Source organism: Protopterus annectens, chromosome 11.part0 (genome assembly GCF_019279795.1).
Source record: "Protopterus annectens isolate FY-2018-M chromosome 11.part0, PAN1.0, whole genome shotgun sequence".
Taxonomy (NCBI): Eukaryota; Metazoa; Chordata; order Ceratodontiformes; family Protopteridae; genus Protopterus; species Protopterus annectens.
This window is the reverse complement of record NC_056745.1, coordinates 1,263,584,395-1,263,598,528: the sequence shown is the minus strand read 5'-3', so window position 1 is coordinate 1,263,598,528 and position 14,134 is coordinate 1,263,584,395. Positions and strand designations below refer to the sequence as shown.

At 41.4% G+C, this 14,134-nt stretch overlaps 1 protein-coding gene across 1 annotated transcript in view; it reads left to right on the top strand.

The window, feature by feature from the left end:
• Nucleotides 1–10,560, top strand: part of PRRT4 (proline rich transmembrane protein 4) — a 954,774-nt gene extending 944,214 nt beyond the window's left edge. The window contains exon 4 of the mRNA XM_044088619.1: nucleotides 8,233–10,560. Coding sequence (XP_043944554.1) covers nucleotides 8,233–10,175 — 1,943 coding nt within the window. The 3' untranslated portion in view covers nucleotides 10,176–10,560. The remainder of the gene's footprint in view (nucleotides 1–8,232) is intronic.
• Nucleotides 10,561–14,134: the final 3,574 nt, after the last annotated feature.

Sequence of the window (14,134 nt, the reverse complement as noted above, 5' to 3'; positions counted from 1 at the left end):
GAACCACCTTACCCTCGTCTATGGCTTTGGTGACTGCCTCAAAGACGTTGATCAGGTTCCAAAGGCATGATCTGCCTTTCGCAAACCTGAACTGGGTGGGGTCCAGAGTTTGGAGGTTACCAATGTCTTTGTTTATGAGTTCCATGGTGATATGTTCCATGGCCTTGCAGACCAGACTTGTTAGGCTAATAGGGCGATAGTTCCCAGGATCAGTGGTGTCTCCCCCTTTGTGAAGTGGGATAACTGCTGCTGTGCACCATTCAGTGGGCGCAAAGCCTGACATGAGAGTATCACTGAACATGGTGCTTAGGTGGGGAGCCAGTTTGTTCTGAAGTTCATGTAAAACACAGCCTGGGATGTTGTCCAGTCTCATGGATGCTGTGTTTTTGGTTTTAGAGAGTGTAGCTTTTACCTGCATAGATGTGATTACAGGGACTCTGCATTCTTCCTGTATAGATATGGGCCCTTTAGTGGGTGAGAGGGGGTAAACCTAGCACTGAACCTATCTGCCAGGATGTTGGCAATATCAGTTGTTTCTGTAATTTTCATGCCGTTTTGCTGTAACTCAGAGCAGATCTGGGTGTTGCCATTAAGATTCTTGACATAGCTATTGAATGCTTTGTGGCTGCCCTTAGAATCAGTGGCAATTTTGTTTTTGTAGCTAGCTTTGGAGGATCTTATAAGCGATCTCAGCTTCTTACTGAGGCAGATCAGGGAGCTCCTCCACTCATAGGATTTTACTCTCCTTTGCAACAGTTTCTTCCTTCTGTTGTAGAGTTTGTTTATGGCAGGGGACCACCAGATTGGCTTCCTTTGTTTGGAGGACAGCTTCTTGGTTCTGTTTGGGATAGCACAATCCATACAGTCTTGTAAGTGCTTATAGATTGCATTTGTGTAGGATTTAGCAGACGTAACTGTATTGTCCATCTGCATGGGTGTCATGAAGTTCACCACTTCTGTCTTAAGAAGCATGAAGGTGGCTTTTGAGAAATTTTTTACCATGGTTTCCTTAATTTTGGGTAGGGGCAGGATGTGGATATCTAGAGTCATTAGCTTATGGTCGGATCTGACCAACGAGGAGTTGACTTCAGGTGTGGAACACCGGTCACTCATGCTGGTAATGACTAGGTCTATGATATTGTTGCCTCTGGTGGGGGTGTGGATTAGTTGATCCAGGGCATTGGAATTTATGGATTCCAGAAAGCATTGAGTGAAGGAGTTGGTACATGAGTAGTTTTCCCAGTTAATGGTGGGGTAGTTGAAATTGCCCATTATTAGGGTGTTTGGTTGAACCCTAATATTTTCCAATATATCAAGAAAACAGGAGTGGGAATCCTGGGACATGGTGAGGGATCTGTAGCAAGCTACAGTTTGGATTGCAGTTTTGCCCAGAGTTAGTTGCACTTGGATAACCTTGGATGGATTATGCTGGGCAACTAGCCTGGAGGTGTGGATATTCTTAATAAATATGGACACACCTCCACCTTTGGTGTTCTGGTCCAGGTTAGATGGCCGAAAAGTGTGGTGTGAGTTATAGTCTGGTAAGTCTCTAGAGCCTTGAACCAGGTCTCAGTCACTGCACAGCTATCGTTGATCTCCATTTTAAGGAGTGCCTCGAGTGAGTGCATTTTGAGATTTAGACTTTTAGCATTGAGTAGTATTACTCTCAGTTTTTGCTTGCCTGTTCCTGTTATGGTGGTGAACTTGTCATTTGAACCTTGCCTAAAAAAGGCATGATTAGGGGTGGCAAGACCCTTAGCAAGTATTCAGAATCCCAGGGGTGACAGGTGCAGGCCATCTCTGGCAAAGCATCGTGGTCTGTCGACCATGTCGTCCCAGGCAGACAGATACTAGATCCCCTTAGAATGACACCAGAAGCTTAGGAAATTGTTGAAGTCAATCTTTTTGTCCTTGTACTGTGGTATTATTCTGGGCAATGGCAGGATGCTACTCAGGGCTAGGGTCATACCTGCCTGGGCTACAACATCGGAGCGTTCTTCTATGTCTCTTTTCATGTAGTCCAGGGAGGCTCATCTCAGGTCATTCACAACAACATGGACAATAACAGAGTCATATTTGTACTTGTTGTGGAGTGACCTGAGTGCAGAATGACTCTTTTGAAATTTTGCATATAGCCAAGTAGTGCTTTAGTGAACCATGGATCCTCAATAGCATAAAATGACTCCTGATGCAGTGAAAGTTGGAAATGGGAAAGTGGAGAACTGCCCCCTGCAAGAACTATTGCAAAGTCCGTTCCTGACTGTGGCTGATTTAGAGTCAATGTTTTTGTACCCATGAGCCGTGATTGACTAAACCACAGCATGATTTCTTTATATAAATCCATATATATATATATATATATATATATATATATATATATATATATATATATATATATATATATGGATCACCTTTAATTCCTCGAAATCGCGTTTGCCCGACACACTAATGACTGACACGAAAAGACCGACAACAAAAAACGCCGACAACGCAAAACACCGAAAACCAGTACACCAACACACTACACGTAAACAACACAGTACACGACATAACATATGCACTATCCCTAACCCAAACCCTAACCCTAAGGTCCGACACTACCGCACACCTACCCTACCTGCACCCTAACCCTAACTCACTTACCCACCCGTAACCCCAAGATCCGACACTACCGCACACTCACCCTACCTGCACCCTAACCCTAACTCACTTACCCACCCCTAACCCACAGTCCCTCACTATCGCACACTCACCCTACCTGCACCCTAACCCTAACTCACTTACCCACCCCTAACCCACAGTCCCTCACTATCGCACACTCACCCTACCTGCACCCTAACCCTAACTCACTTACCCACCCCTAAACCCACAGCCCCTCACTATCGCACACTTACCTGTCCGCTCCCTCACACTAAATCCCTCACTCGATCGCACACTTACCGAGTCCGTCGGATTCTCACCTTGTCGGTCATCTGCGTTGTCGGTATTTTCGTCCCGTCGGATTCCGTGTCGGCCAAACGCGTTGTCGAGCATTTAAAGGTGACCCATATATATATATATATATATATATATATATATATATATATATATATATCTACATACATACATATGTATATATATATATATATATATATATATATATATATATATATATATATATATATATATATATACATATATATATATATATATATATATTTATGTATATAGAGAGGGAGAGAAAGAGAGCCAAAAAGCAATGTCTTTCGGCTTCTCCCATTACGGGTCGCCACAGTGGATCACTGGTCCGCAGATTGATTGGCACTGGAGTTTTTACGGTGTCAAGTTGCCAGCCCAGCAACCAACCTTCACAGAAGGCACACGCACACACACATTCATCTACCTGCATGTCTTTAAAACTCACTCGACTGCAGGGAGAACAACCAGACTCTGTAGAGAATGCACTTCAGCTGAGAATTGAACCACAGAACCTCTTGCTGTGAGGCAATAATACCACTGCACCACCTCAGCCAACTATATATATGCGTGGAGTGTGTGTGTGTAAGTGTCTGAAAGTCTTATACAGAGTTAGAGGAGGCACTGTGTGATAACTCTGTTTTGTTTATCTGTTGTTGAATTTTTAAGAGCATGTTTCTAGTGTTAGGGGAAATATTAGACTTGCTTAGATGCAAGACATCAAGGACAACTGTGTATCTAATGGCACGCTAAGGTGACATAGGTCTCATCCCTTCAAAAGTCTGTAAGGTACTTAAAAAGGCAGCAGTACCTTCAGCCTTTCCTGGTAGGTCAGGGTCTTTAAGCCTGTAATCTTTTTCGCTAGGAAGTTCTGCTGTTTTTCCAGTAGTTTGACATGTCTAGTAAGATGCTTCTTGAAGGGGGCATTGTTCTCAGTAAATGGCTTAATCCACTTTGAATATAAGAGAATGATGACCTCTTTTGGTCTAGATAATATTTACTTAGCCATTAACTGTGTTAATTTAAAGGATTTCCTGACCATGGTTATCACATGATGTTTAAAAGATAAGAGAGCAATCAATGCAAATGTCAGTGTCACTAACTCCATTGTCATGCTGTAGTGGTGTATTGTCAAGGCAGTATGCTGAGGGAAGGGTCATATGCCAGATGTGATGCTGTTGCAATTCATTAAGAATTTGGAATGCCCAGCAACTTCACTTGCACATCAACCAGAAAAATTATGGCAGTGCAAAAGACTCTGACTTCCTTCCAACTCCATCTCAGGCCAGGGGTTCTCCTTAAAAAAACAGACAACACCACAGTAATGTGATACATCAACAGTCAGGGAGGCACACAATCTTACTCCCTGTACAGGTTAGCCAAGCCATGAGTCTCAGGCTTACAGCCACCTCCATGGGGCTACACCTAATTGCCCAAAACTTACCAGGGATCAACAACACACTGGCAGACCACCTAAGCAGAAATGTACTGGACCCCCACAAATGGTAGCGCCACAGAGAAATCTTTATGCAAATCACCCAGGAGTGGGGGACCCCAGAAGTGGATCTCTTTGCCTCGCACCTCAGCCACCAGCTGCACAAGTTTTGTACTAGGGATTATCACCTCCTAGCATGGAAGGTGGATGCCTTGACCTTCCCCTGGAGCTCCCTCTTTGTGCACGCATACCCTCCTCTGCCCCTTATTCCCAAGGTTCTGATCAAAATAAGAGAGGAGAGACCAAAGGCTGTCCTCATTGCTCCAGATTGGCCCAGACAGCATTGGTACCCCTTACTATGAAGTCTGACCTTACAGCCCTCAAAGCTGCTTCCCCTGAGGTCAGACCTCTTGACCCAGGAGAAGGGGAAGGTACTGCACCTAGACCTACAGACTCTCAAACTTTCAGCATGGCTTATACACTAAAAACTAACAAGGAGTCCCTGTTAAGCAAACAGATCCTGGACATCATCACAGAGGCCAGAAGGCCCAGTACAAGAAAATCATATGCAAAAAAATGGAAAAGATTCTGCTCCTGGAAACAATCAAAAGGGAGCAGCACCTCCCAACCTTCCATCCCTCTCAGCCTGGATTACTTAGCAGAGTGGCCTCTCCTTCTCCTTTATTAAAATCCATGCCTCGGCCATCTCTGCCCATTATGACTCAGACCCACCCTCTTCTTCTCATCATTTGATTAAGTAATTCCTCAGAGGGGCTTCTAATATCAGGCCTCCCAGAAGGCCTGCAACACCACCCTGGGACCTGAATTATGTGTTAGAGGAACTAACCTTCCTTCCTTTCGAACCTGCCGCTTCAACAGAATTGAAATACCTCTCTTGGAAGACTGCCTTCCTACTAGCTATCACCTCAGCCAGAAGGGTCTTGGAACATCAAGCCCTCATAGCTGTCAAGCCCTTCATAATTATCCATGCAGACAGAGTTTCCCTGAGGACTAACCCCTCCTTTATGCCCAATGTGGTATCTGATGTAACTCTTAACCAGGCCATACACCTTCCCACCTTCTTTCCCAACCCTCAAAACAAGGGGGAAAGAATTCTACACACATTAGACATGCACAGACAGCTCAGATACTATTTGGACTGTACTAAGCCATTCATAAAAACAGACCAGCTTCTTGTACGCTTTGCTCCAGGGGCAGAGGGGAAACCCATCTCCAAACAAACCAATTCTGAATGGATTTCACGCTGTATCCTTTTTTGCTACAGACTGCATGGGAAACCCATTCCTAAGTCTATCCATACACACTCCACTAGGGAAGCCTCCACTTCCACTGCCTTCCTCAGAGAAGTACCTACCAGGGACATCTTGGAAGCGATCACCTGGACCTCTGTCCATACCTTTACAAAGCATTACCGCCTACCTCTCTTTTCTAAGTGTAGGGCAGGGTTTGCCTCTGCAATTCTGCAGGGCCTCCTGACCTGTACCTAGGACTCAACCTATCCTTCCACCCTTTTCTTCAGCTTTGGGAATCCTCCCGCAGGTGATTACTGTAACAGTGAAACACGAAGAACATAGTACAGTTGTGCACACTTACCATAAATGTAGATGTTCAAGTGTATTCACTGTTGCAGTCTTGGTTTCCCTCCAGCCCCCATTTAACATCTTCCCTTACTGGACACAAGCTTCTCAAGGTGGCTTTTAGCGAGCAGGACCACTTCTCTCTTTTCCCTTGTGCTTCTGACAGGTTAGGGCAAGAAAAACGGATGTAATGACGTCGGCTACCTTGCTTTATAGTACTGATGACCTGACATCAGACTACAGGCAACAGCAGCCGGCACACAAAAACATTGATGCTGGTATTCCGGCCGGCCGAGGCTTCCACAGCAGGGATAACCCACAGGTGATGACTGCAACAGTGAATACACTCGAACATCTACATTTATGGTAAGTGTACACAACTGTACTTTCTAAATAACCTTTTGTGTCCTTCTTACCTTCCCTTTAGCTTCCCTTCTTAAGAATCATGATTATCACTGCCGTTTTTGTAAAAAAATCCACTCAGTGAGATACCTTCCACTAGTGACACTTGCTTGTAAATGTTTTGACATTGCCTGGGTTGGAATTTTGCACTTTGTAGTCAGTGTTTAGTGTTCGCAACATCAGGCGTCATTGTTATTGGCGTTTGTTTTTTATAGTGCATTTTTTTTATAGGAGACATTTGTTAATCCTGGCATTTTGTCACATAATGGAATGGCGTCCTTGTTCTATGCTGCTAAACAATGTCAAATAGTGTAATACAGACATGTGTAGGTGCCCACAACTGAAGTACCACTGGAGATGATGGAAGTAGGTCTGTGTATGTGAAATAAAAAATCTTAATCCCTGCGTGCTACAATCACTGTAGCACAATGACTGCATGCTGTAGTATGCCAGTACCCTATAACTCAGTGTAAAAAGAAGATAAAATAAATTTCTGAGAACACTGTCTTCAGCTCCATTCCTTACTGAGGGTTTTGTTTGCAAGATCTGCTGTTGCTGTTGCTGTACCAGCATCTGTATCAGATGCCTAATGTTTTCTGCTCCTGTTCTGATTTTAAATTAATTCACTATTAAGAGGGTAATCCCAGAAGTGACTACATTTATGGAATAACATGACATCTTGACTAGAAGAATTACTCCAGTAGCATAGGCAGTGCACTGCATAAAGGTATGCCTCAAGTGAAACAGACCTGACTTTGAGCCATCACAGGGACAAGCCTGATGATGCCAAGATAGGGGATACTATGGAGAAATAATGGCAAGGATGGCTTCTTTTGAATGAGAAGAAAATGAACATATATTAACTTGGAAAAAAGCTGCGGTGGTGGTGCTGCGGTAGTGTTGTTGCCTCACAGTAAGATGTTGTCCTGTTCGATTCTCAGCTAAAGCGTCTTCTGTGTGGAGACATGCATGAATGGCGTACCTTCATTGAAGGTTGTGCGTCAGGCCTGGCAAGCCGGTACGTAAAAATCTACTGCCACTCATTAGCGGACCGGAGTTCCGCTGTGGTGACCCCTAACTGGGAAAAGCCGAAAGATACAACATTAACTTGGAAAAAAATTAATTTGCATTTTTATTGATGAATTCCCTCTTCCATCACCACCAGTGGCAGTTTAGACTGTTACTTAAAGTATGATTTCATTGCACATAACCTTAAGTGAACTCAGCATACATGTATTAGTTAAATTTTAGCTTTGTCTTACTGGGCAGAAATAGCATTTTTGTTGTGGAAAACTAAAACTACTGGAGCTTCCTGAAAGTGTATAATGTTTTTGTGGAAGTTACTAGAATTTCCTGAACTGGTAAGCAATTAAGAATGTGCATAATTGCTGCACAGTGAACTGACTGCAATTCTGAAAAAAAAACAGGTGGATTTGGGGCAATTGTTTTATCTCAGCATGCTTTGGCATAAAGGTAAAAGAACTGTTTATGGTCAATACAGAGTTTGGTACCAGCCTGTCATCCTAAGCTGTGACTAGTTGCTTTCTCAAAGAATGGGACAGTTTATGTTATGCTTCAAAAATGATGAGTGAAAACTTGTCTTCTTACATTGTGTTAGGAAATGTTTAGAGACTTAAGACCTACCTGGTCTGTATTGTTATGTTGCTTGGCTACCTTTGAAAACTAGGCACAAGAAAAGCAAAACAAAGCAACAGAACAGGCAAAGTAATGAAAAGTGACTAGGGAGATTTAGCAGTAGTTTCACATGACTAAGTTTCAGAAGCTGTATTGCAAATACTGTCGTACAATATAAACTGTCTATGTTTCTATTTTTATTTGTAGGCACATTAAACAGAACATCTTCATCAAAAGCTGAAACAGCCACTACTGCCATCCTGGAATGCCCTCAGGGTAATCTTCAGAAGTGTACTAGAACATCAGACCAGTCAAAAAGTGACCCTACACAAGATACAAACTCGTATGGATTTCGCTATCCACTGCTATTTGTTGCTTTACATACAGATTGGAACACAGCACTGGCAGACTGGGGTATTGCTTGGGAAGCTCACATTTACAGCATTGGATCCTTGTTTGGTATTCTCACCTTTCTAGCACTGCTTAGTTTGCTTTGCCTTCCATTCAAGTGTCCGTCAGGGTGTGGGTTTATTGTTATCCTTAATTTTCTTCTGATATTAATCGGCTCAAGCAGAGCCTTCTCCTTATTCTATGATGCCTACAACCACCAGGAGAAATTACCCACCGTTATAGCGCTGCTACTGTATGATATGGTATTCCCTTCTTTAACATCAGCATTTGGAGTTGTATTTCTCCTGATTTCAGTTAAGTCAAGAACCCAGGTTTCTCACCCAAGATTTCAGCATCCATGTTTTTTATCAACATTGGTCTTCCTACATTTTACATTGGCAATTGGATTAATTCTAGCAGTGGACATTCTGCAGCAAAATCCTTTTCTTATCTTTGTCTCTCGTGGTGTTTTTGTGATGCTGGCAATTCTTCTTTCTGTTTCATATTTTGTTTTTTATTTCCAAATGAAGACTGATACCATACAAGTCTACAACTTGAAAAGTTTCACATCACCCATGGATAGCCTAAACCAATGCCCATTTGTTAATTCCACAACCTGGAGCAGGGCAGCAAAAACCATAATGTTCTCTGCTGTATTTGGACTTCTGAATGCAGGCATTCAATTGTATGCTATCTTGTACACTTTTGGCTTTGGTGGCAAACATGTCTTTTACCCATGGCCATGGTGGATATTTCAGCTGAGCTTTCGACTGTGTGAAATTGGCATGAGCTTCCCAATGGCACTAGTTTGCCTTTATCCATTGTTTTCTTCTACAGAGCCATCTCAGAACAACTGTTGGACTAAATTGTTCTGCACATCTGCAGGTCATGTTGTCATGAAAGCTCCTATGCTTCCAAATAATTATCAGTGGGCATCATCTCAGCATGAAAAGCTGGTTATCTGTGATACCATTGCAAGGAGTGATTCAGAATTCTTTCCACTTTATAATTTAGCTGACAACTGTGTCAGCAGTGGGGAAGACATTAACCTAATTTATCACAGCAATAAAGGCATTGAAGCCAAGGATTTGGAACTCAGACCTGGGAACAGTTCCAGGACATCGTCTTTTATGAGCATTCAGATTGACAGTGATTCAACCGTTGATCTCAGACCTCCATCTCCAATCAATCTTAGACGCAGTATCGATGAAGCACTTTTCAATGAGGCTTTGATTCCAGAAGGACTCTTTCATCATACCAAGTTGTTTACCTCAAGCAATCTCTCGCTCAATTTGAAAAGTAATGTCTTCCAAGAGGCTTTATTGGAGAAGTCAGCAGATCGAGGGTTATACAGGACATCATCGTGTGTTGAAATTGAAACATCGCTACCAAAAGCAAAGTCGTCAGTTGTTTCCAGCCAGCTTATCACAACAGAACCTTCTTCGGGTAGATGGAGGGGCAGCAATGGAAGTTCTGTCTACAAACTCTCCTTAGATGGCTCATCACTTGTACTGTGTTCTAGCCCAGAAAAGCTGTTGTTTCCTTCTTTTAACTTTGAGAGGAAACCATTCAAAAATTTGTCACAGACAAGCCTGAGTCGAGCTTCCCAAGTACAGCGAGAGTATCAGGCATTACCGCCTCCATCACAGGAGTCTTTGGACATTGTGGGACACCATAGTTTAAATCTACAAGAAGAATTCATGGTTGTCTGCAGGCAAATTGATGAGCTGAGTGTAAGCAGTGAAACAATAGACTTATGAGACAGAACCTGTCTTAAACAGAAGTTTGACCCAACACTGTATCCATAACAGACATTGATATTTTATTGTTTCATGATGAAAAGGAATCATGTAAATGTGCAATCAGAAAAAACAGGTGCTACAAACAGAACATATACTGCTTAAATTTGTTTTTAAATGTAAGAATATTTTAGCATATTTATATTACTTAGGTTTCCTAAAGCGGATTCCAGTTTGATAAAAAAATAAGCTACATACTATAAATATCTATAAAAGAAACTTACTAATACTGAATAGACAGTATTTACTATTTAGAGTGAATAAATACATTTGAGTTTTATATATGTACATGTCATATATCAAATTAATTTTGATTTTCAGCTGTAAATATATGAAATGCTTAAAATAAAAATGGAGTTATCAAAGCACAAAAGTCTGAGTTTGCCAAGACCCTTTCAATTTGAAATATTCTTTCATAGTCCTATCTATTCATTCTTGAGTCTGTGTTTCACAGGGTACATTTCTTGCAGTTTTTCTCACCTTAAATGCCATTTTTGAGTAACTGTAATCTGACGTACCATTGACAATGGGAGTTTTGAGTTGTAAATATAAAAGTTCCAAAAAAGCCAAGGAAGAGTCATTGAATCCCTGAGTTGCATTTGAACGTCTTTCTTTAAGATTTATGTGAATGTCTGTATGACTTGAAGTGATCTTGTAATATTTGCTTTCCCCAGGATAACAGTTTTAAAACAAGGTTTACAGTCCTGTGTTAATGCTGTACATTATGTGTGCCAAGCAGTGGTGTTGTGAATCAGAACTTTGGAAAATCTCTTATAGGTTTGGCAATGCTGCATGACCAAAAATGATTCACAGTTACAAAGATAGTATAAAAAGCAGGCTAGGTCTCATGCATAGTAATAAAACTACAATAACAAATCAGCATGCTGTCAAAGGAATCTGATCAGCTCAGTTCAAGTGGATTTAAAACAGATATAGGTGCAATGAGAAAAAGTTTGGAATTCAGACAGATATAGGTCATATGACAGTTTTCAGCAAGGGTGGATAAATGCTGACCTTAAGTAAAGACATTGTTAGGAGGTGGAAGGAACACTTTGAAAAACTCCTGAACCTTATGGATATGTTTTGTTTGAAGGAGCAATGCCAAAAACAACTGGCAGAACTGTGAGTGTTTCTGGAGATGCAGCCAATACAGCAGTTAAACTGGTTTGTGGTGACAAAGCCACAGGACTCAAGAAGATTTGGCTGTAAATGTTGAAGATGCATACTGGATATTATTGGGGTTGCAGTGGTTGATGTGCCTTTCTGATGTTGTGTGGAAGGCAGGGATAGTACCTCTAGACTGGTAACTAAGTCAGTGACCCCCATTTTCATAATGACAGACATAAATGTGTGTTACAGTTGCAGAGGGTCATGCAATCACTCTCCTCAGTTTCACTGCGGAATACCTGTTCCAGGGTGGTAGAAAGGCACCTTCATCTGATAAATCAACATCTGGTTCAGTAAGAGCGGTGCAGGTTCGCTCCTAGCTATGAAAGAGAGTGTTAACTTATTCTCCATGCACAAATACTGAAGGAATCAAACTTTTCTTCATTCTGTCCCTCTATTTGCCTAACTTGAAATTTATCTACAATCTCACTGCTAAGTCAAATCTATTCAATGTTAGCAAAGGATTGTGCCAAAGAGGTATCTTGTCTCTTTGTGTTCAGGACTTTCATTGACAGGACATGAAGGTACAGTTGAGATTTGGAGAATATGTAGTTTGGAAACAGGAGGGCTGCAGCTGACTGTGATCTCAGGCAGGAAATGGAACAATTCACTGCTGAAGAAGAAGTGGCTGAGATGGAAATTCTCAACTTCAGATTTATATGTTCATAGGTGTTTACTAGGCTAATGACCCCAAGGGCCTTTTTAAGCCTAGCCATGCACCCCAAATCCCTCACAAGTTCTGGTACCATTGATAAGTGTAAGCAGGGGCTTGGGAGGTGAAACATTTACAAGCAAGGACCTGGGAGATGAACCATTTACAAGTTGCCTGTATCCATTACAGACAAGGGTGCCAAACCAGGGTTTAATTTCCTGTTCCCCATGCATTTGTCCAAGTTACACTTGAATTGGGTTAGGGAGGTACTTTCAATGTTCTCTGTCTAGAAAAAAAGTGAGTTGCTTGTCTTTAGAAGAGATGGAAGGCACTACCTTAAGTGTAGTTTATGTATCTTGGGGTCTTGTTAATAACTTATGGTTTAGGGAATCAAAAGGTTGGACAACAGATGAGTACACTTGGGATGGTGCCTCAGGCATCCTACCAGCCTACTGTGATATAGAGAAAACTGAGTCATAGGATGAAGGTTTCAGTTTGTTGGTCAGTCTGTCCCCATCCTTACCTATGGTTAAAGGTTTAGGTTAGTAACATTAAGAAAAAGATCATAGTTAGCGGAGACAGTAATAAGGTTCCTTCACAGGATGACTGGGCTACTACTTCTTGGTAGTATTACAGTCACAACAACAGGGGGAGCTGAGGAATCTGGGGAATCTTGGACTACAGCAACTGATCATCTGGGAGGAGAACAGTTAGATAAGGAGGATTGGACTCCTGATGATGATGTCACCTAGGCACCTCCCACAGGAGAGGTACCAGGTGTAGACCAACAGAAGGAGATGCTAGAGTAGACCGAACACATACTGTATGTCTCAATATACCTGGGTATATGGATCTCACAGTATGATTGGGAACTGTTGCTGGAAATGCAGAAATCTGGTCTGGCCTGCTCCGCTTCTTACCACTGCAACTCTTAGAAGAACACAGATGACATGGATGGATCATTCCACTGTAGATTTTGAAATGTCTTGAAAAAATACAGCATATTTCCCCTACAGAGCTTAACATCAGTGGTTCCTTGAAAAGTCTACAGGGAGTGAAAAAAATCTTTTGCATTTATTTGATTGCATCTGATTAATTTTTGTTCTGTAGACTGTATTTCTCTACATTTGTTTATTTAGAATACACATTTATTAATTCATTTAATTGTTCTAGGACACTGATCCATGATATATTTCAGGCTTAGCTTGGTAAAATTAATAACAAAATTAACAAAATAAAATCACAGACTGTGAATACAATATCCAAACAAATGGTGAGCAAGGTAAATCTGGGGTTATGCAGTGTAGCTATCAATAAAATAAATTAGTAATAACTTCAGTAAAAAGACTAGCAAACCATCTTTAAAACATGTCAGCTGTGATGGCATTGCAGGGTAGGAAGTGAAAGCATAGTGTCAGTACAAAACTGATGGGCTGAAGGAGATGATTCATTTGAAGAGCTTTCAGTATAAACTGGGGGAGAATGATGAAAACAGGCGAAGGTACCTAACCTGAAAGATTGTAGAAGGACAAATAACATTTTATTCTTGCAGGGAGATTATTTGTGTATAAGCATTAAATGGGGAAGAATTTATTTTCTTCAGGGCAGAAGTCCTACCAGAGTTTTTGTTGTTCAAGATAGTTTATGGAAGCAGGGTTAAAGTAAATAATGTTATGTAGAGAATTATGTATTTTTGATTGTTATGGGTTGTGTTATTTCCTGATGATCTAAGCAATTGCATGTCACCATGTTTTATGGGTGGGTTTCAAAATTAGATCTGATGCTTTTTTTCCTATAGTCCAGGGTTTGATTCCCTCAGCCTCCATTTGTCTACTGTGAGACTATAGGCAAGTCACTTAACTAGAGAGGCCTCACAGGCTGAATATGAAAACAGTTTATATGGATCTGTGGTCTACCCCAATTAACAAGCAAACAAGCAAATAAATAAGTAAATACATTTGATCTAATAATTTTGATCTCATTTGGCCACTGGGATATATTTCCATACACTGAGTCCTAAAGTTAAAAAGCTGCATTTATTATTGCTGGTAGATTATTAAAGTGGGAGTGTTATATGGTTAGCTACAAAGGGAATGAGTCT